Source organism: Copadichromis virginalis, linkage group LG6 (assembly GCF_057382275.1).
Source record: "Copadichromis virginalis isolate Kocher_CV1m ecotype Utaka linkage group LG6, C_Virginalis_male_GT1.1, whole genome shotgun sequence".
NCBI classification, from domain to species: Eukaryota; Metazoa; Chordata; class Actinopteri; order Cichliformes; family Cichlidae; genus Copadichromis; species Copadichromis virginalis.
In genome coordinates this window covers 16740735-16763689 of record NC_140623.1, presented here as the reverse complement: position 1 = coordinate 16763689, position 22955 = coordinate 16740735, and the positions used below count along the sequence as shown (strand labels likewise).

At 40.9% G+C, this 22955-nt stretch overlaps 2 protein-coding genes across 2 annotated transcripts; both read right to left on the bottom strand.

The window, feature by feature from the left end:
- Window positions 1-960: 960 nt before the first annotated feature.
- On the bottom strand, window positions 961-5293 carry msmo1 (methylsterol monooxygenase 1). Its single transcript, XM_085458947.1, has 6 exons — window positions 5173-5293; window positions 4092-4388; window positions 3808-3956; window positions 3195-3321; window positions 2874-3028; window positions 961-1770 (listed from the first exon to the last, which is right to left on the bottom strand). Exons 2-6 carry the CDS (start codon window positions 4344-4346, stop codon window positions 1581-1583), a joined length of 876 nt encoding a protein of 291 aa, XP_085315073.1. The 5' UTR covers window positions 4347-4388; window positions 5173-5293; the 3' UTR covers window positions 961-1580.
- A 4471-nt stretch (window positions 5294-9764) lies between these two features.
- On the bottom strand, window positions 9765-21610 carry klhl2 (kelch-like family member 2). Its single transcript, XM_085458945.1, has 15 exons — window positions 21178-21610; window positions 18958-19077; window positions 18755-18861; window positions 18520-18641; window positions 15333-15495; window positions 15059-15168; window positions 14847-14963; window positions 13616-13765; window positions 13421-13538; window positions 13050-13247; window positions 12808-12909; window positions 12432-12560; window positions 12129-12269; window positions 11892-12035; window positions 9765-11333 (listed from the first exon to the last, which is right to left on the bottom strand). The coding sequence occupies exons 1-15, from the start codon at window positions 21243-21245 to the stop codon at window positions 11305-11307; spliced, it is 1818 nt and encodes a 605-aa protein (XP_085315071.1). The 5' UTR covers window positions 21246-21610; the 3' UTR covers window positions 9765-11304.
- Window positions 21611-22955: the final 1345 nt, after the last annotated feature.

The window sequence follows — 22955 nt, the reverse complement described above, 5'->3', positions numbered from 1 at the left end:
AAAACACGCACATTCAGTTTAGAGAATGCATGCTGCTATAGCTTGAGATGCTTCTGTTGTCATTTCCTGCTCATTTTTGCTTTGTTTTTGTGTCATTTTTTTCTTTTGTAGAAGATATTTTACACAATAATATTCAATATTGCAAAATTAAGGACTATAATCCTAAACCTCACCCCCAACGAGGCATGGCAAGGATCGCTGCCCCTGCCTGAGCCTGGTTCAGCCAGAGGTTTCTTCCTGTTAAAAGGGAGTTTTTCCTTCTCACTGTTGTCAAGTGCTTGCTCATACAGGGCTTTTACCCTACAATATAAAGCACCTTGAGGTGACTGTTGTTGTGATTTGGGGTTATATAAATAAAATTTAATTTATAAAATTTTTTATACACTTAAGTAATCTATTAATTTTTCAAAACAACTTTTCAAAACATGCAGACATGGTCTTAGGCTGTTGAGCAGCACAGTTCACCAAAGCTGCGGTATTAATGTAAAAAGAAAAGGTGTTTTTATTTATTTGTGTGCCATTAACAATTAGAATTTGCCAGTTTTATGTATTGAGTTTTTCCCGGGTCACATAAAATGCCTCACTTCCTCTTTGGTCCTGGCTGCTGTTGGCTCACTTGATGCAGCTGCCTGTGTGCGCTGGACGGAGCTGCGGGGGTGTGTCCACAGTGCAGCAGTGAACCAACTCCATGTACACCGAAAGGCCACAACATTAAAACCACTGACAAATAAAATGAAAAACACTTATCATTTTTGAGAAGATGCTATCTTCACCCAGCAAGCCTCTGGAATGCTACTTTGACACATACAATGGGCCTAAGCATGGCAGCACTTAGTCAGTGTTTCCACTCACTATATTAAAAAAATGTCAATTTAGCAGTAATGGATAAATTTATAGCTCGCTGGCACATATGTTCTTCTCTGACTAAATTCAGAAAAACAAAACTGCTACAGCAACAACTCCTGTTTAAATTTGTTCACATATTTTATTCTGACAAAAACAGAAAAACAAAACACCAAAGATTTTTTTATTTTATATAAAATTAGAGCAGCATTTAATTATTTTTACAGGCTTGAATGACCTAGAACACATCCCCTTTTCATCAATAATTTACAGTTTGCATCAAACACGCCTGACTGGTTTGTTTTCAAAAGTCTGCATTGAGTTTATACAGTTTCCACCGAAGTGCAGATTCAGCTACAGGAAGGAAAGACCGCATCAGATCAATTAGAGGAAGTGCTAAAGTGCTGAGACATTCAGAGGGTTAAAGAAGCATTTAAGTTTAAGCCTTTTGATAACAAAGCAAAATCGAAATGAGGACTTGATGGTTTTTATTCAGCCAGCTGACATTTCTTCTTTTCTAAGAAGGCACAGAAGGCAGACCGAACCAACACGCAGTCTGATTCATAATCAAACCACAGCTGTGCTGACTCGTTTTTTAAAAACACCTTTTGCATGTGTTTTATTAAGTGTACAGAGATGAAAATCAGCAGTAATTGCGTGGTTTTGTCTGTACGGCTCACTGCCTCTTCTCCACCTGACAGGACAGGCGTGTGTCCATGAAGGGAGGCTTGAGCAGTTTACTGCGTCTTCTTATCTGTCTGCTTCTGCATGTAGCTGTTGTACTGGCTGTCTGTCTTCAGCAGTTTGTCCCACCACGTGAAGGTGGAGGCGTAGTTCCCGACAAAGTTCATGTGGTGGAAGTCGTGGAAACGAGCGCCGGCGTAGAACGGGATCAGGTGGAGCGGGTTCAAAGGAATGTCGTAACCGCTAATAGAAATAAGAAGAGGAAAAAAGATATGTCATAATGTCACCCAAAAAGTGACCAACTTTCACAAATGAGTAAAAATCTTTGATGATAACTATCCTTCTAAAACAAAAACATTTGTCTTTTTCAGAAAGCAGAATGGTTCTCAAAGTCTGTTACTGTAAAACTCATAACCTTTACATATTTCTAAATTTCTAATGTGTAATCTATATCTGCAGGTGGTCAAGTGTATATTTCCTTTGTGTGTGTGTGTGTGTGTGTGTGTGCGCGTGTGTGTGTGTCTATATGTATGTGTGATGTACCGGCAGACTGTGAGCTTTGTGTCTTCCCAGAACTTTTTAGTGTTCAGTAACGATGCAAATGTTTATGATCTGCTTTACTTTGACTGTTAATTTGCTTCATTATTTATAATGTTTAATGTTGATTGTTATCAAACTTATCAAACTGTTTTTCCTGAGTTTTCTGAATATCTTGACCTGAGCCTTTTCTTAAAAAGACGCTATACAAATAAATGTGTAATTTTGATTATTATTATTATTATTATACAGTAAACATTGTTTTCATAGAAAAAGTTAATTAAACAATATTATAGTCAAAAGTACTATTTCTACACTACAAATGTGTGATAATGTGTCCTGTATTAACAAAGGAGTTAATGAAGACTGTTTAACAGAACATCTGATGAGCTCTGTGGCCCTCTAGAGGACGACCTCGACACACCACAAACTAAAGTTAAGATGTATGCTTAATCAGTTTGATTGGGCTCAGTGATGAAGCTGTAAAATAAAAATGAGTGAAAACAAACTACATTGTCCTATTTACAGCCACCATAATAAACCATCTGGCACAAGGCTGTTTCTGGACAAGAGGTTCAGCTTAAAGAGAAATTAAAACCTCCAACTTCTCTCCTCACTCCCCCCACCTGTATCTTTCCCACAAATCTCATTGGGTTGAAGGGAGAGAATGAGAGAAGGAGAGAGATGCAAGGTTCATGTGCTTCCTTGAGCTGCATTTAAGAGACTGAAAGATCATCTTTGATTGTGGAATGATTTTCAGCAGAGCGAGGAGTTATTTAGTGAAAAGGAAAGCGCCCACTGTGTCCTACCTGTGAACATCGATGGTCTCCATCAGACGGAAGGCGACCCAGGCCCAGAGCAATAACACGTGGTTGCAGAAGATCATGATGCCAATGAAGAAGCCAGCCCCGAGGATGATCGTCTCAGCGGGGTGAGCGTATTCTGCCTGCATGCCAAACGGAGCCTGAGGCAGTGGAGAGACATGCTGACTGTACGTACACATAGTGTTTTTTTTGTTTGTTTTTTAATTGTAAACAGCTGCTAAAACACGCTTAATAAGTAACTCTTCCATAAACAGACTCAGCAGAAAGCTTTGTTTATTGATCTTATCACTCATCTGTTTTACTCACAGTGAAATCATGGTGGACTTTGTGGATGTACTTGTAGATCCGGCGGTGATGCAGTATGCGATGAAGGAAATAGTGCCAGGCATCCTCAACAACAGCACAGCCCAAGCACTGAGCCAGGAGATATGGCCTGGAGAAGAAGGCCAAGAGAAGTTTACAAAAGCACACTGAAATTATCCCAACAGACAGATCTGACAGACAATTAGCAACATGTGGAACAACTGTGTTACATGTATAAAGCATATTCAAATGTTCCCTTTCTATTTAGAAGCAGATCAACATATCAGGTCATGTATAATAAAATGTAAGTATATTTTTATATAAATTATTGCTGTGCAAGAGCGAAAAAATTCTTTAGAGTCTTAAAGAGTCTCATTGTAACCATAATTATTGTATTTAGGGAGTCCACATTTGATTTCAAGGTCACACTTTGGTAAATAAAGTTGGGTTAATACCAGTGTTAACATGATGTCAATACATTTTTTTTAATCCTATAGTTGTGGTTAATAGCAATGCATTACAGGACCCATAATTCATATGACAGTTGTGAAACCGCTCTACTGTATGTCTAGGTCACTTTAATCCATTTAGGTGTGCATTATTGATCTGCACTGACCAGCGTGGCATGGAGTCCCAGTCATAAGGAATGTTGAAATACTCGGTGAAGTAGTAAGTGCCAAAGATCAAAGGCAGCTGGATGCAGAAATGGTTGAAAAGCAGCATCTTGAAACACCTCCACTGTTTCTCCCACGTCTCTGGCTTGTCCTGAAAAAAAAAATAAAAATCCAAAGGGATTTGTGTCTCTTCCCGGGGATCAGGAGAATGCGTAAACCATCCATCTTCAAACAAACAAACAAATAAAAAACAAGATCAATATCCAACAATTAAAAAAAAAAAAACCTGCTGAATCTTGTATTTTTGCATGAAAGGCAGGAACTGGAAGAGAAAACCGGGCAGGCAGAACAGGAAATAGATTAACTCGTGGACGATGAGCGAGCCCCAGGTGGCAATCTGGAATTTGGTGTAGTTGTCCAGCATGTAGCCCCAGGCGTGTTTCAGGGAGGGCTGGAATGGGTTTTCTGGCAGAACAGCATCGACATACTCGACTGCAAGATAGGCAGAGCTCAAAATGTTTGCAGTGCCGTTCACCGCCATGCTGAAAGATAATGCAAGCTGGCTGCAGGTCAGGAGAGAGGCCTGAAAGACAGGAACACAGCTCTTAATTATATCTGTAGGAACAAAAATAAGTAGAATCGATGCAAAATTACATTTCCACTATAGTCATGCTACACCACAGTGTAAGTTTTAAAATAAAAATATAAGACAAAAATCAGACATAATGTTAAGGATAATTATTAACTGAAAAAAACAAATACAATAGTAGAAGTAAAGTATTCAAAGTAGGAACAGCTATTTAAAAAAAACATAATTTTCAATGTTAAGTCATTTAATAATGCCACTTTACCATAAATTTTGTCATTTGACTGGGCTACATCTCTTTGTTTGTCATTTTTTGACGAAGTTGTTGCCTACAGTAAGCAGACATTCAACTTTAGGACGTTTTTTTTTTAAAGTTTTCTTTAAAGCTGCCAGAGAGTAACTATTTTTATCAATAAAAACACGCATAACGAAACTAATAATACAAGTATTGACACTTTCCCATCTCACAAACGCATTCAAGCTAACAGCTCTCCAATTTTAAACCCTACTACCTCTTAACACATAACACCTCATAAAAGCACCAGTGTGTCAACTGCAGGTGGCATAAATAAAATCTTTATTAAATTAGTTTATGAATCATTAACTACGTCTCAGTAAACAAGCTAGCAGAGGCCTAAATATCTTCTACAGGCTTTTGCCCGAACTTGTGGCACTATATTCTGCTGTTTTTACGCCTAAATAACAAACAAGTATTTTCTATAGAAGCTAAAAATGTTGCTAAATGCCCTAATTAGTGCCGACAACAAGCTTCAACCCTTACCTTTCCGCTGTATGTCCCGTCTACCTGAGCTAGAGGTGGCCGAGCGGGTGAAGTATAGTAATATCGGATACTCCGATTGGCCGAGAGGAAAGGAGATTGACGTCGAGGGGCCGAACTTCCCCTCTGATTGGTCCGCAAAATGGAGCGACTATAGTGAGACTGGGGGTTTCTACAGCAACAGCCAATCAGAAGTGAGGTCTGCTTTCGTAACCGAAGCATAAGTTAACAGGCTGTATGAGGGAAGAGATGGGGTGGTTCGTCCCGAGATACTTGAGCCATGCGTTATCTTCACTTTTAATTGTATTTTATAACAGATTCTGACTCCAGTGTTTACTGTGGAAATACTGTGGACACGTTGAGACGCACGTAGTATGAGTTATGTTTGTTTTTCTGTATTAAAAATAACTAATTCGACACAAATTAAACTTTAGGTTTTCCTATTTGTTACCATATTATCTAACATAAAATATAATCGTTTCTGTTCCAAAGCAAACTATGTAGTTAGTTGCCAACTGTGCAACTCCCTTTACACTACAGACAGAACCATCATTTGTTGGATAATGATGCACTTATTTTATTTTATTTATTTTTTTTGTAATGTTACCTCTGCAGACCATCACGGTGCATTTTAAATCAAAGACGTGTAACATAAAAAAGAAATTCTGCTAACTGTATACAAGGAATTGCAGACATTTTCAGAGGATCCAAATTAATTGAACAAACTAACAAAAGTTTACAGTGTGGATTGTTTTTAATACTTGGATGAAAATCCTTTGCAGTCAAAGACTGCCTCAAGTCTAGAAACCATGGATGTCACCAGTTTCTGCTTGTTTGTGGATTTGTCTCCATTTAATTTTTAAGAACTAAAAAGCATGTCTGTAGGGTTGAAATTAGGCGACTGACTTGCCCATTGAACAGAAACCATGCAGGCTCAGCCACCAGGGCCAGGCTCCGCCACCGTCTCAGCCAATAGGTCCAGGCTCCCCCAAGCCGAACCACCAGGACCAGGCCCTACCAGGTCCAGGCTCTGCTATAGGTTCAGGCTTCACCAGGCTTAGCCATCAGGCCCAGGCTAAGGCTTTAGGCTCTGCCACGAGGCCTAGGCTTAACCACGCTCAACCACCAGAACCATAATTTTACAAATTACAGCCCAGTTTCCTTACTTAGACAGTTCTCCAATATAACTGGACATCTATTTTTATTTTATTTTTTTGCAGGGCTTGACAACTTATTGAGAATAATACTATTTTAATCTTTAGATCAGCTAGATCAACATTTATGGCAATGATGAAGTTAGTGGAAAATATAACTGAATACATAGATAATAAAAAATATGAAGTGAGGATATTTATTGACCTGAAAAAGGCTTTTGATATGATGACCACAAAATATTCTTACAGAAATGGAAAGATATAGTGTGAGAGGGGTAAAAAACAAAAACAAAAACAACTGGTTAAAAAGTTATCTTGGCAATTCATACAAACTGCTCAGTCAAAATCTGTGTTCTTGAATATTACCTGTGGTGTCCCACAAGGTTCAGTGCTGGGTCCCAAATTGTTTACTACGTATATCAATGACATCTGTAGAGTTACAAACATACTAAGGTTTGTTGTTTTTGCAGATGATACAACCATTCTTTTTTCTGGGGAAGGCTTTAAAGACTTAAAGTTATCTTTAAATTCATCCAAAACCAAATTTATGTTGTTTGGAAATCGAGAAATGTTTATAACTGGAGACTGGAAATTGATAAAGTATCCAATGAAAGAGTATTTGAAAAGAGATTTCTTGGTGTAACTTTGGACTACAAGCTTTGTTGGAAAGTATAAATCAAACACTTGTGAAACAAGATCTCAAAAACCACAGGGATTTTGGGAAAAACAAGGTACGTCCTGAACAATACAAGATTGCACACACTTTACTGCACATTGCTACTACCATATTTAAGTACTGTGTTGAAATCTGGGGCAACACTTACAAGAGTCCTCTACAAAACATATGCACAATGCAAAACAAAGCAATAAGGATAATACATAATATTTGGTATCGTGAAGACACAAATAATTTTTTTTTAATTACAAGGTTGAGTTCCCTTTCGAACACCCTTTGTTTTTGCGTTACAGATCCTTTTGTTGAAAATGTTTTTATCATGTTTTCTGTTTCCCGTGTTTGTTTTGTTGAAATTTTAATCATTTGAAATAAGAGAAAGAAAGAAAGATAAAAAAAAAAGAACAGTATGTCATTACTTTTCCTTGAGAAACTCTTTTGCATTATGCTTGGGGTCAGCATATTCAAATTCAAATTCAAATTTTATTTGTCACGTACACAGTCATACACAGTACGATATGTAGTGAAATGCTTGGACAACTGCTCGTGACCTAAAGAAAACAAAAAAGGAAAAGGCTATGAATAAGATAGGAAATAAATATGAAAAATTAAAAAGGGTAAATTTAACTAGGAAGGAATAAAATATAAATTAAGGTTAAAAATGAAATAACTGTACAACACAAATTAGAATGAAGGGTAAATTTAACTGGGAGAATAAGATAAAATATATAAATTAAAGTTGAAAATAAAATAACTGTACAACAAAATACACAATATAGAACTATATAAGAATGTATGAAGAAATATAAATAAATATATACACAATAACAGCAGCTGTACAAGTATTAACTGGAAGTGAAGAATGTAGTGACCAGTGTTGTGCAATCCACATTATGTCTTGTGCAGTGCAAATATGCTTGAAGTGATTAAGTGATGAAGTGAAAACAATGTCCAGAATGTCCAGTGTGTGTGTAAGAACCATATGTGTGGGTCAGTACTGTGTGGTGGTGTGATTGAGAGACCGTATCGCCTGCGGGAAGAAGCTCCTCCTCAGTCTCTCTGTGTTGGTCTTCAGGGAGCGGAATCGCTTTCCTGACCTCAACAGAGAGAACAGTCTGTTGTTGGGATGGCTGAGGTCCTTCACGATCTTCCTGGCCTTGGTCCAGCACCGCCTGCTGTAGATTGAGTGCAGGTCAGGGAGCTCGGAGCGGATGGTGCGCTCAGCTGATCGCACAACCCTCTGTAGAGCTCGTCTGTCCTGCATGGTGCTGTTCCCGAACCAGGTTAAGATGTTTCCCGTCAGGATGCTCTCTATGGTGCACGAGTAAAAGTTCCTGAGCACCTTGGAGGGCAGTTGGAAGTCTCTCAAGCGTCTGAGGTGGTAGAGACGCTGTCGGGCCTTTTTCACCACGGTGTTGATGTGACAGGACCATGACAGGTCCTGCGTGATGTGAACTCCGAGGTATTTGAAGCTGTCCACTCTCTCCACTGGGCACTCGTTGATGACGGGGGTCTGGTAGTTCCTCTCCTGCTTAGTGCTGAAGTCCACTATCAGCTCCTTTGTCTTACGAGCATTTACACTGTAAAGCACTATCTGATCAGTTTTACAACATTTGTCTCAATCTGAGCAGAGTCTGTAGTCCTGTGCACATCACAGTTCATCCTGCTGTTTCAATCAGCAGTCATACCATCAATAAACACTCTTAATTTATTGCGTCCACCATGTTTGACCGATGTGTTACGCTGAGCCGTTCCTTTTTTCCCCTCCATACTTTTCTCTTTCCATCATTTTGGTACAAGTTCATCTTGATTTTCTTTCTTCAGACTGTTTCCCCAGAACAGCCTAATCTGGCCTTTATGTTCTTGAGTGTAATTAGTGGTTTGCACCTTGTTATAAACCCTCTGTGGTTCTATCGATAAAGAGGTCTCTTAACTATAGGCTTTAACAGTGATACACTTACCTCCTGGAGAGAGTTCTTGACTTGGTTAGGTGTTGTGAAGTTGCTTTTAACTGTTATATACATTAATATTCATTTGTTTTGTTATAACAATGTACCAGATTAAGGATGTCACCACTAAACATTATGCTCTCTGTGTGGTAGATTTATTTAGTTTTTTTCAGCCTACCTTGCACCGATAGCTCTTTGGGCCTTGTGTTGATAATTACAGTGAAAATCTATAGAATAAAAATTCAACACCCTGAATTAAAACTTCAGATGCGTTTGCTGCGACATTAAAAAAAAGAAAGAGGGAAAGTGTTTTACTGCACAACAAAACTGTTCATAAGCCAATAATTCAATTATTTTCGAGCCACTGAAAATAGGGGGATTATGCATAAAAATAAAATTCCTGTAATTACCAAACAGTTAATACAACACTTTTGTTAAACCCCTTCAATCAAATCCTAACTGCTTGGCTTAAAATTCCCTGTGGTGGTATACATTGTACAACAAACTAATTTTATTGTTTTGCCTAACTGGACATAACTGTAGACCACACTATAAAAGCCCTACAGTCCAAGAAACAGAAGTATTTTTGGCAAATTTAAATTACTAATGCATCTAATGCGTCAATTTAAAAAAAAAAAAAAAGGAAAAAAGATTTTAAAAAACGCTCTGTGTTACTCTATTTGCTCCATCAATACATTTAAAGGAGAAAGAAAATACAATATTTGCCTTTAAAACAGAATAAAGCATCATGAAGTGTATTTTGTACCAGATATACTAATGAGAAATGACCAAAAGGGACACTGGGCATTATGAAATATCAGTTTTTGTAACAGGAGTAAAGCATCACACACAGGAATTTCCATTTCAAGGTTTTACTGATTTGGCAAAATATTAAAAACGGATTATATCATTTCACAGCTTTAAATACAAGAAGCATATTTATTAATGATAATATAAAACAAGTAGTGAAACATTGTCAAAGTCATTAGCCTACATGACATTCCTCAATACACTGACAAGAAACAGCGATACCAAGCGATACCAAGTAGCAATATAGTAGGAGAGGCGAGAGACTGAAGAAACAAAAGAAACTCAACAGTAAGTTTGGTCACTTTCCAGAAAGAGAGAACAGATTAGTGAAGAAGAGTCATAAAAGAGAGACAGAAAAGAAGAGACATATTAAAATTGGCACATTCATAGTATGTCAGGGTGTGCAGTAGTTAATACAGTTGCTACACCGAACGAGAAGAGGGTACGGTTTGGAGGGTAGCAGGTTAGAGACAGGAACCATGCAGTGAGTTCAGCCTGCTGTTGTCATGAGTGGTTACAACCACACTAAATATGGCTGCCAGATGACACATCCAACTGGTTTTTGTATTTTTTTTCTCCCCTCTACCGATCACTGTTTTGTTTTTTTGGCAAGGTGAACGAGGCTCCTGGCTCCAATCAAAGTCAGCTTCCTCCAGAATAATTGTACGCCGTCACCTGCTACAGCTGCTTCTCACGTTGCTGTTCTGGTTGAAAGCGAGCTAACACAGCCATCGCATCCTACCCGAAGTCAAAATGTGTGTTCTCTATCCCAGACCAGCAGCCACTCTCTGTCCAGTAACAGTACTGAAGGCATAATAGAGGAGAAGGGGAGACAGAACGTACTTTGACATTCAGGCACTCTTGAGCAGCCACCCTGCAACACTGTAAAAGATCGGAGGTCACACGGAGTGCGTTCATGCGGCACCGAACCAGGCGTCACCACACCAGATGCACACGAACACACATGCTCACATGTGCAAGCAACAGAGCACCTTTAAATGCTAGCGTACACACACACACACACACACACACACGAGCCCTCACACAAACAGACACACACGCACACACAACTCACTTCTCAATAGGATTTTTAAAAAATGAAAGAGAAACCCATTTCAGTCCCAAATGGTCCTTCTCTGCCTTCCTCTCCCATGGAGCAGGCCAGTGGTCTTTCTCTGAGCTAACATTACTAATGTTAAAATAACTCTGGAGTTAAAGTAGCTTCATATCAGTAGCGTTTCTGTGGCACTGCAGTGGTACACAGATGCTTCAAACAGCTTTGTCCAGTCACTGCTGCGGTCCTGCCACGAGAGATGGGAGGGGTTAAAACACAGGTTTGATCCCCTTGTTGGTTACAGCTCCCCCCATTCAGGTAAGTGCAAAAATCCTCGTCATCTTCAACAACATTCTTGTAATTTCCTTCATCTTCGTCAGTGCCTAAGCTAATGCTGCCCAACATTTGAAGCATTGGCATCGTAGACAGATCCAAGATCAGTATTCAGCAGGAGAATACGTTCAGCTCCCAATCAGCGGCAGGTGTTTAGAGCAGTCATAAGGGCTTGTCAATCACAGTCACACCTGAAGTAACAGAAATAAAATAAGTTCAAACAACTATATCCTCGTTTTCTTATACAACAGGCTTCCATTTTTGGTAAAGCTTATAGTGATGGCCTGGATCAGGTGACTGAATCCTCTTTTAGTTGCACTACAATAGCTCTAAGCTGCTGGGGGTTTCCCATGATGCACTGAGTGTTTCTTCTTCACTCTCTGTGGATTGAATCTTTAGTTATTATTAAGTGGTTCTCATCCACAGTGTGTCTTTTGTCCCGTTTTCCTCTCCTCACCCCCAACCAGTCACGGCAGATAGCTGCCCCTCTGTGAGCCTGGTCCTGCCAGAGGTTTCCTTCCTGTTAAAAGGGAGTTTTTTCTTCCCACTATTGCTAATTGCTTGTTCATAGAGGATTCATTTTATTGTTGCAGTTTTCTCTATGTTATTGCAGGGCCTCTACCTTACAATATAAAGCGCCCCTTTGTAAATCATTCTGCACAGTATGGCTCAAGTAACCACAAGAAATAACAAAAGCCAACTTCAAGAAAGCATTGAAAACTGTGTGGCTCCATATGTGGAGCGCTGACCTGCATAACTGCGACCTGTGCTCATGCAGGTCGGCAGTAACGTCCACTTGTCAGTGATCGGATTGTAGAACTCCACCGAGGCCAAATTACAGCTTCCGTCATCTCCTCCCACCACGTAGAGTACATTATTTACAGCACACACGCCTGCACACACAAACGCACAACGATTAAAAGACATCTAACACAAGAGCACCACACATCCGAGGCTGCTTGGTGAACACACGCTGTGTTGCTTACCTGCATTACGTCGACACATGTTCATGTCAGCTACTTGTCTCCAGCTGTTAGTGGCTGGATCATAAACTTCACAACTCTTCCTCACCAATGGACCATCGTGGCCCCCCACAGCATAAAGTAAACCTTTTAATACACCCACACCTGAGGAAGGCATTGGACATGCACTTACTAGAGATCACACTGTGCAATGTTTTTCATTTAGTCCTCTTTTATAAGTAAGCTTCAGTAAAGATTTGTACTGACAAAAAGATCAGTTGTTCCATTTAGTATTTTAAACACAAATAACTTCAAAAGTTGACACACCTGCTCCACTGCGTCTTGTTCCCATCTCTGCTATATAGCTCCACGTGTTGCTTTTAGGGTTGTAAGCTTCTACTGTACTTAAACACTGCCTGGTGGCTCCGTCATAACCTCCAACAGCATAAAGGATCCCTGAAAAACATGCAATCCATAATTTAGAACGAGGTGCAGGGGCGGATAAAAGACACAAGTGATGGAGGAACTATGATATTTTTAATCACACCGCTCTTGCCATAGTATATATCGTAGTACTGTAGTATTTTGTAATAGTGGTTTGTTTTAAAAAAGAAAAATATGAGCTCTACTGAAGCTGTTTTTCCTTAGTTTTTTTTCACCTTCTATTTCTAAAAGCTAATTTTAGTTTGGGAATCATATTCACCATTGACAACGCCGACTCCTACACTGCTGCGTCGGGTGCTCATGGGCGCCACATGGAACCACTCGTCTGTCTTAGCGTTATACGCCTCGACCGTAGACAGACCTGCAAACACGCAGAGCGTCAGTCAAAAATACAGCAGTCAAACATTTTGAAAATTCTCTGCTGTCACATTTTTAAAGGACATTTGGCGTCACACGCTGATGTCACGACCACACAAATAAAAAAAAAGCGTAGCAGCAGACCTGTGCTGCCGTCAAAGCCTCCAACAGCGTACAGGAGTCCGTTGAGCACAGAGGCCCCGAGCGTCGATCGACGGTCCTGCATGCTGCTCACGCTCGTCCAGCGGTCCATCATCGGGTCGTAACAGTCGACCGTCCGCACGCGCAAAGAACCGTTGAAACCGCCCACCGCGTACACGCATCCAGCCACATACACCACACCTGAGAGAGAACACAAAGTTTAAAACATCTTTCATTCTCCTGATCAGTGCTGAGTGACATAAAACTTTATGTATTTTTTATTCTCACTTTTTCTTGGGAAAATCCTGGTAGGATGAGAATCAAACTGGTGACATTCTTCAGCTCATTTATTATGATTACTGAGGGTTTCCTACCTGCTCGGCACCTCCTAGTTGGGAGTTCAGCCACTTGGTACCATCGCTGCTCCTCAAAGTCGTAACATTCAACACTTCGAATGGCCTTAGGAGCCTGACCGCCAACCACCACCATCACCTACGCACAACAGCGATGCCATTACAAGATCACATGCTGTTTTGATGTGGATGTAAGTGTTCATAGTGTGTTAGTACCTTAGGACAGCAGGCTGGAGTCCTCATGCGTGTGCGGGCGGTCTTCATCAGAGCTCTCTGGTCGGCCGGCAGCAGGTGGTACTTCATGGCCTCAATCAGGTAGTCTTTACAGGCACTGCTGTTCTTAATCAGAGACTCCTCCTCCACCCGCTGACACAAGTGAACAGTGAGGGAGGAACCGATCAGCTTGCATGATTTACCGTTACAGTACATCGCAGTGAGTGTGATGTTTCTGAGCTAAAGTCAGCATAAGAAAGTGAAAAATCTTTGGCTTATAAAATATATAAGCCAAAGTGTGTTTATATCAAACTGAATACTGTCAGCAGGCATTGTTAACTAATTTTTTTTTAATATTCAGGAAATGACTGGTATTTGTACAAGGTCATGATGTTTTTTCAGTAAAAAAATAAATGCTAAAGGACTTCAGCCGCTGCCACTTTACTGTAAAAACGATTCAGCCACAGCAAACACTGCACTCAGTTTTGCACCAAGAAATAATCAAATCCACTTCTTTAAAGCAACAGAAGTGACAAAGAAAAATAAACATTCATTTATATTTTTAATTTCATCACTTTCAATAAAAGTGCCCTTTCTGACAAGTGAAGCACACATTCACTTTACATCATAGTTTGTTTGTTTTTTATACATATCTTCAACACATCAGTGAAGTGTACACACAGAGACACACAGACACACAACATCTTCCTGTCATAACCAACCTCACCAGCAAGATGACAGAATTAGAAAGCCTTTCTTGCGTGAGCTTGTTTGAACGTCCCAGAAACAATAAAACAGGCCATCGTTGAATGTTGAAGCACTGCTCTGCTGCACTGTTTGCACTCGCACGAGTCTGGTCTTTAAAAAGTATAAATTACATTATATTGTGTACATTGTCTACATTCATAATTTACTGTGGCACCTTATTCCTGTCAGCCCCTCTTTCATCTTTTATTTCCCACATTTTTTACTGAATTCACTTTTAATCACCCTTTCCTGCCGTTTTTCTTTCTCTGACCTACATGTGGTTCATGTTCTGTATATAGTGCTTTTCTACATCACTCAAAGAGATGGGGAAAAAAAACATTAAGGAGGCTTTACACCAGCCCAGTTTCTTTTTTCTTTTTTTTTTTAAAAAAGGATGACACACAAAAGGTTACTGGCAGCTGACAGTGCATAAAACTTTAACTCTACTTCATTTAAGTGCAGATTAAAGAACAGCAGCTAAACACACCTGCACCAGGTATTCTCTGGAGAGGAGCGGCAGGCGGACATGTTCCATCAGGTGAGCCAAATGCTCCTGGCGGACGTCTTTATCGTGGTTGACCCAAGCTATGACGGCCTCAAAAACCTGCACACCAGCGCACACAGGCACACGCAAATCATTGTAAAGTTTTTACTCTACTTCTGCTATACGTGCAAAATGAGAACGACGAGAGAGCGTACCTTCTCCTCTGAGGGTATGGTGAGCTTGTCGCTGGCGATAAGGCTGGACACTTGCTCCATGCCCAAATTAAGAAACTCCTCACTCCCGACCACCTCTGTAAAATGTTGCTCTGCGGGCACAAACTGCAGATAAACACAGCTGCTTCTCTCCACAACTTCATTAATTACACCTGTTCTCATTCTGTCTCCCCAGATCCTCCCGGACACGCGGACTCGTTTAAATAAAGGAACAGGGAGTGCTGCCACACACGTGCAGACTTTTGAACGCACAAACCTGCGAAGCTGTTAGCCTGCGTGAGAAGCTGGGAGCAGGCGTGTAGGTCAGCGAAGGCTCTTATTCCCAGGCAGTTGGACGGATGAAGCTGAGAGCTCAGGAACTCACAGCAAGCCTTTTTCACCTCGTTCAGCTGGAGCAGCCCCGCTGCAGGCAACAGCGCCTGAGAAACAAGAACACGAGGTTTGCACACAGGTTTCGGCTTTACTGCCACAGCGTACAGATCAGTACATTTAGAGCGGTGACAGGTTGGCCTGGTGTGCAGAAGAGCAATCTCTGACTCACTGACAGTTTACGTTGATGAAACTGTTCCAGTCTTTTTCAACTTTTAGACCAAGAGAGAAGTGAAAACCTAAAAATAAACTCAGCTGAGCTTAGAGCACAGCTACCAATCAAAGTGATCACATGCTGTACGTGCATCTTTTATAGTGCCTCTATTTGCACTGTGGTGATCTGATCCTTCCCAAGTTTAAAAAAAATCTATTCAAAGATGGAAACTGCTTTTCTGGTTTAATTTCGTGGGTTTTAAAGCAAGTAGAAAACTTCTAGAGAAAAAGCCTGATTAAATCACATTTCATCGTTTCATGAATGCATTTCAGAAATATTTACGTCAGAAAAACTTAGTTATCCAGGTCAGTGTCATCTTTTTTTAAATGACACCCAATATTAAATACAGCCTTATTTAAATACAGATGCAAGTTTTAGATTTTTCCTGAAACCCAGGAGATTTTTCCAATCACACTCACACCAATTTAGAATTACCAGTTAAGCCAGCCCCACTAACTGCATGTCTTTGGACTGTGGGAGGAAGTTAAAGTATCAGGAGAGCACCCATGCAAACACTGAAGGCCCCAGACTGGATTAGAAGCCACGATCTTCTTGCTGTGAGGCAACAGTACTAACTGCTGCACCACCTTGTCTCTCTAGCTTCTGGCCCTGCGACAGGGCTCCAGACTCCAGACCTTAACCCAACCATAAGCCCTGATCATAATACACGACTTCCTACTGAGTTAAAAGATTTCAATCCTCCAGCCCTTCGATTAGTAAAGACTGCTTGAGCCACAACACCAAAAACACTGAGCCTACCAGTGTTAGCAATGTAAGATCAAACCACCAACCTTTCGATTAGTAGTCACCCTGCTTTACCTCCTGATCCATAGTTATCTCAAGATAAGAAAAGCTTAAGAAGTGTGAAGACATAATATGGAAAATATGAAAGATATCATGTACATGTACATGTACAGTCTTCACTAGATCTTCAACACTTCACTGTCCCAGTCCTGCATCCTGCCGTGTCTAAAGTCAGCCACAATTGTCCCACTGCCAAAGCATACTAACATTAGCAGCCTCAACGACTACCGACCAGTTGCTCTAACACCTGTTATAATGAAGTGCTTCGAGAAACTGGTCCGACGTCACATCATGTCCTGCCTGCCACCCACACTCGACCCACTCCAGTTTGCATACAGAGCTAACAGATCAACTGAAGATGCCATCGCTACAACGCTCCACACCACCATCTCTCACCTGGAAGTGCAGGGCCGTTACGCCAGGCTGCTCTTTGTTGACTTTAGCTCTGCTTTCAATACGATACTCCCGGACAGACTAATAGTTAAACTGCTGGAAATTGGACTTCCTTCCACCACCTGCCGCTGGATCAGAGACTTCCTCTCAGACCGTGTACAGAGAGTTAGAGTGGGGCCTCATCTTTCCTCAGCCCTCAGCCTCAACACCGGCTCTCCACAAGGCTGTGTACTGAGTCCCCTACTGTACATTCTGTACACACATGACTGTGTTAGTTCCAACCCAGACAACACAGTCATCAAGTTTGCAGATGATACCACCGTGGTGGGGCTCATCTCAGGGGGAGATGAGACTGCATACAGAGCTGAAGTTCAGAGGCTGTCAGATTGGTGTGCAGATAACAACCTGGACCTCAATACCACCAAGACAAAAGAACTGGTAGTTGACTTCAGAAGGAGGAAGTCCGAGCTGCAGCCTGTCAGCATCAACGGGGAGTGCATGGAAAGGGTCTCCAGTTTCAAGTTTCTGGGTGTGCACATAGACACAGACCTCCAATGGAGCTCTAACACCTCTGCGGTCTTAAAGAAGGCCCAACAGTGTCTCCACTTTCTGAGAATCCTCAGAAAAATGGACCTGAAGAAGGAGCTGCTGACCGTCTTCTACCGCTGCTCCATTGAAAGTGTGCTGACATATTGCATCGGTGTTTGGTTCTCCAGCTGCACCACAGCACACAGAAAGGCACTCCAGAGGGTCATCAATATGGCCCAAAAACTCATTGGACATCCTCTTCCCTCCCTGAAGGACCTGTACAGCACTCGCTGTCTCAAGAGGGCATGCAGCATCCTACGGGACTGCACACACCCAGGACACCGGGTGTTTAAGCTGCTGCCGTCTGGCAGGAGGTTCAGGCTGCTAAGGTCCCGAACAAATAGACTCAAGGACAGCTTTTACAACAGGGCAATAGCCCTGATCAATGTAAATAGCTGACCTGACTGGATACCTCCCTGGACTTTTTTAGGGGAGAGGTAACAATGTTTAAAACAATAACAATAATATTTATATGTATAACAAGGTGCAGTAATAATTAATGTGCAATAATAACAGTGTGCAATACACATACACTTATTCTTCTTTTTTATACTAAGTTAATATACTGTGTTGTGTTGTTTGTTGCGTTGTGATGTGTCATATCGTGTCGTGTTGTGTTATATGTAGTGCCGATGTAGGACAGTTTTTCCAATTTCATTGTACTACTGTACTATGTATGACTGTGCAATGACAATAAAGAGTTATCTTATCTTATCTTATATTATCTACTTAGAATCATCAGCTAACCTAACATATGAGTCTTTGGACCATGGGAGGAAACCAGAGTTCCCACACAGAAAGCCCACAGCTGGCCAGCAGGTTAAAACCCAGAATAGTTTGTTTAACTCTTCACCTTAACCTGATAACCAAAGAGACCGTGTTTTTGTGTGAAGCTAACAAAGCCTTTGATGTGAATGAGCTTTAATGCATCGAGAAAGCTTGAACTGAAATGTTATTTTTGCCTTACAGGTAAATCACTTCCTGTCGAGTTTCCAGTGTGACACTGCAAATGCTGCAAACCTGCTCAGTGTGAGTCCAGGCCGTAGTTATTGAGCTAATGCATGTGTGTGTTTACCTGCACATTATCCTCCGTGACCTGTATCTCCGCCGTGTAGATGTAGTCAATCAACAGGCCCAGAGTCCAGCCATCCATCTCCTTTATCCTCACTCGTTTTGCCCTACTTTCTGCCATCTCGCCTGTTAGTACATGTGCACACGTTAGCTTTTCAGCACCACAAAGGTAGCAACTGTGTCAGGCACTAAAAACAATGAAAGGAACCGAATAGATGAGAATGGAGGAGGGCCGTTACCTGTGAACATAGCGTGAAAGTAAGGGCTCCCAGCAGCCAGAACCACTCTGTGAGCAGCAATCTCGACGTCCTCTGCCACAATGGTCACATCACACAACAGGCTCTGGCTACATGCACGAGTAGGAAACAGAAACCGTTACAGTTTACAGAAAGGATTTGGTGAGGACGAGGCAACAAATAACTGAAGAGACAGTGTGGGACACCTGCGCAGCTCGTTCATGACTTTGAACGCCTTCCTCATGTGGCGAGGGTTCAGAGTGACGGGACCGTGCCTTTCCACTCCGTCCTCTTTGTCCAGAGAGTGTGGACAAAGTCTAGTGCACCTGAGAGGAACAGTACAGATACGTAAACAAGAAGCACACAGGGAACACAAAACGCGTAACTTGAGAGCTACTCGGGTCTCCTGGTGCACGGCAATCACAGTGAGGACATCTTTTTGTTTAGAATCACTTCTAAACACCATAGCTTTAACCAAAAGCACAATCAGACACTGCGTTTAACTTCTCATTAAGTTTTCCAAAGTGTCTTTGCAATCACTTTAAACCCCGACTCGGCTGGTTTATCTCCTAGAGAAGATAAATTACTGTTGATTTGGAAACTGACGGTGTAATATTTCCTGATTTCCTGACAAAAAACACGCACACACTCAGAGGGCGCTGTATCAGGACCAAGCTTGATTTTCACACGCGTAAAGAAGGCATCTTCCCAGGAGTCCACAATTAAGATTAAACGCTCATTTGTAAACTGTTTAGCAGTCCAGTCAAAGCTGCAGTATCAGGTAGTGCTTTGTCTTGTTTAAAATCTTATCTAAAGACCTTAATTATTAGTTTATATCAACAAGGTGCAGACTCTCAGTTGTAGCATGTAAAAGCTGAACGGTTCTGCTATAAATTCTATTATCATTATTATTGCTGATATTATTAACTGTTGTTGTTGCACTAGCGTTATGATTAGAATAGGGGATGCACTGCCTGAGACACTGCTGATACTTGTGTTTGAAAGAGCAGTTTAGCACATAGCCAATGTTGCCAAAGTTATACGCTTTGCATGCAAATTCATATTGTTTTTGTTTATTGTTATAATTTGTAGTTACATAGAATGCAGTCAGTCAGCATTTGTATGATGCTGCACATCATTACTGAGACATGCTGTGATGTATGGTTTGGAGACGCTGGCACTGACAAGGAGATGAAGATGTTAAGATTTTCATTGGGAGTGAGCAGGATGGGCAGGATTAGAAATTCATTTATCAGCGGGACAGTTCAGGTTGAGAAGTTTGGAGAAAAGGTTAGAGAGGCAAGGCTGAGATGGATTGGATGGAGAGTGGATATATCAGGCAAAGGATGTTGAAGATGGAGCTGCCACGCAGGAGGAAAAGAGGACAATCACAGAGAAGATTCATGGTTGTAGGTAAGGAGGCCATGCAGAGGGTTGGTGTGACAGAGGAGAATGCTAGGGATAAGGAGAGATGGAGGCGGGTGATTTGCTGAGGTGAGAAGAAGATGCTGCACATCTTAAAATACAAACACACCCTGCATAAGTTCTCCAGTCACTGACATAAGTAGTGAAACAATGTAAGAACACTGCAGCACTAATAAAAGTGCTTATTCAATATTAATAGCGAAAATGTTCTGAGAAAAATACGAGTTACAATTTAGAAGAAAAATGACTCCTGTGTGTAAGATATTATTATACTGATGAATCAAGTAGCACTTTCAGGTGGCACCATAGTCCAGCAGCTCTACTCAGGGGCCCTTCTCCTGAGGGTTTCATGATAAGTCTGAAGAGGTTGTGAGAGAGAACAGGAAAAGTCCAGCTACAGATTTCCATTCATGTTTGAGACTCTGGCGTGTGTCGTAAAACATTGATTAAGCTTAACCTAAGATGGAACCTTCTGACTGCCCAAGGTGTTTGATAAGATCGTGTGTGTACTTTAAACCTTCATTATTGACTATTCATTAAAAACAGATCGATCAAGTTGGCTGAACTGTGCCGGACTAGAAGTATATATATATAATCCGCACAATTACTTTGTTATTTGCACCTCTGAGCGCACACCTCTGCCCTCCCTCTCCTGAAATCAAACATTCAACATGTACATTTACATGCTGCTCCTCTGTTTTCTGTCACAAATACACCCACACACCCACACACGGCTGTGAAGCACACGTCCTCAGTGCCACGAACAGAAACAGAGGCGTTAGACCAACAAGCACAACGTTATGACACCACCACAGAGCCTGCAGCCTGATCCTGCAGCCACAGTCCCCGGGTATCAGTCCTCCCCACCCGGTCATTGAGCAGCCACACCGGCTGGCCGCTGTCTCTGTCAATGCGGCACCATCCGTCAAGCAGCCACTGGGAAACGTCAACACACACAGAGAGAGAGGGGGGGGAGAGATTCAGCAGCTTTTTGCACTTACAGCGGATGACTGTCCATGATTCTGGTGTTTTTCAGAGGCTGAAAACTTGGCCCAGCGGCATGCACCATTCCATATCCACAGTGTCGTCTTCGATGGGTCTAAATTCAGGCGTGAATCACGGCGATCATCTGTCCAGAGGCGGAGAGACGGGCTGACGACAGCCCCATTAAAGCAGCCTGTTCCATAGAAACACACAGCCCGACTGCTGCGGTGACACTCTCCACAGACACGTTGCGATTCAGTCCGGCTGTTGTACCCAGCGGACTGCTCCTTATGTGGGCCGAAAAACGCGCAGGAAAGGCGCACACCGCCGGGTCAGACGGGGGTTGTTTTTACTCAGCGTCCCCTCTCTATTACTCCTGGGTGTTTATGGGTGCGAGAGGCGGACGGACAAGGATACCTGTTATTTTCCAATCGCTGATTAAAACGCACAAACAAGGACATGTCGGTAAAGACGGTCCTCTGAGCAGCCAAGGCGTCCCAGAAGAAAGCGCTGTCTCCCTCTAGCTGTGGGAGACTCACGAAACTGAACAAACACTCCGTTCAGTTTGTTCATAAAGAGACAGCTCATAAACAGGAACAGAGGACCTTACATTATAAAGTAAATAATTTACAGTATCACAAGGGGAAACTGTAAAGTGACACTGTAAATACTTTAGACTTCATCATTTACTCCAGGTTTGGTCTTATTATGATGGACAATTTATGCCCTATTTTTGTTGCATTACTTTTTATTTTTTATTCAGTTTAAAAATAAGAACATGAAACGTGTTTTTTGCTTCTCATCAAGCCCAAATTTTTATATCTCTAAATCTGACTTTGTAAATCAGAAACTGCTTTATAATGTCACAGTTTTGACCTCGTACTCTAAATTTGATCCTGTTATAAATTTGACTTGGTTGACTGTTTATGATCTACGTTTGTATCATTTTCAGCTACAGACTCAAGGTGTTTGATTTACTTTCATAAACTATAACAAGTTATTTTGATATACTACCGCGATTTTGATTAAAGGACTCAAACTTTAGATTTTTAAAGTCTAAGTTATACTTTATTAAATAAGGTCAATTTATAAATCAGTAAGTTGGAATTTAAATTTTCATGGCAGAATTTAGATACTATGGATTCAGATTTTAGATATCATATTACTGAGTGTTTGCCTCATGCTAAACCTGCCTTAGCATTTCTCTGTTTTGATTTTATTACGAAATTTGTAGTATTATATTAAGTAAGTCAGTTTTATTTATATGCACAGTTAAGACCAATGTGTTTTGTAGTAAAATAAATAAATAAACACATAAAATAATACTATACTATAATATCTAACAAAAATTTTCTTTGCACTACTTCGAAGCACTTTGCAATTTGTTCTCCGATGTATCTTTCTATTGTTTTTGTATATATTTCTCCTGTATGCTATTTATTCCTGCTGTCTACTATTTATATTTTATTCCAACACAGCTGATGTGGAGCACCCACGATTTCGTTGTACATGTACAATGACAATCAAGTTTTATTCTATTTTATTCTTTTCTATGTCTTTTAGCTTTATATCTTTCACTACTGGCTTAAATTCTTGTTATTCTGTTCCTAGTAAGTCACAATTTTGATTAAATTTAAACATAGGATTACAAAACTTTTATTTATCATCAAGCACAAAGTTTTATTTTAGCATTTTACTTTGTAAGTCAACATTTTCTTCATCGGCATCATATTTCTCACTTATCAGTTTACTTTTATTTCATTATTTGGACACTTACTCAGAACCCGTATACAGC

What these genes read in the sequence shown, in the direction of transcription:
- msmo1 (XM_085458947.1), bottom strand. Translation starts at nt 4,346, where the DNA reads ATGGCGGTGAACGGCACTGCAAACATTTTGAGCTCTGCCTATCTTGCA. An exon ending in TGGGACTCCATGCCACGCTG is followed by an intron (nt 3,322 to 3,807) that starts GTCAGTGCAGAT and finishes CTTCTTCTCCAG; the next exon opens with GCCATATCTCCTGGCTCAGT. An exon ending in AAGTCCACCATGATTTCACT is followed by an intron (nt 3,029 to 3,194) that starts GTGAGTAAAACA and finishes CCACTGCCTCAG; the next exon opens with GCTCCGTTTGGCATGCAGGC.
- klhl2 (XM_085458945.1), bottom strand. Translation starts at nt 21,245, where the DNA reads ATGGTGCATGCCGCTGGGCCAAGTTTTCAGCCTCTGAAAAACACCAGA. An exon ending in ATCATGGACAGTCATCCGCT is followed by an intron (nt 19,078 to 21,177) that starts GTAAGTGCAAAA and finishes TGTTCCTCTCAG; the next exon opens with GTGCACTAGACTTTGTCCAC. An exon ending in GCAGGCTAACAGCTTCGCAG is followed by an intron (nt 15,169 to 15,332) that starts GTTTGTGCGTTC and finishes TTGTGCCCGCAG; the next exon opens with AGCAACATTTTACAGAGGTG.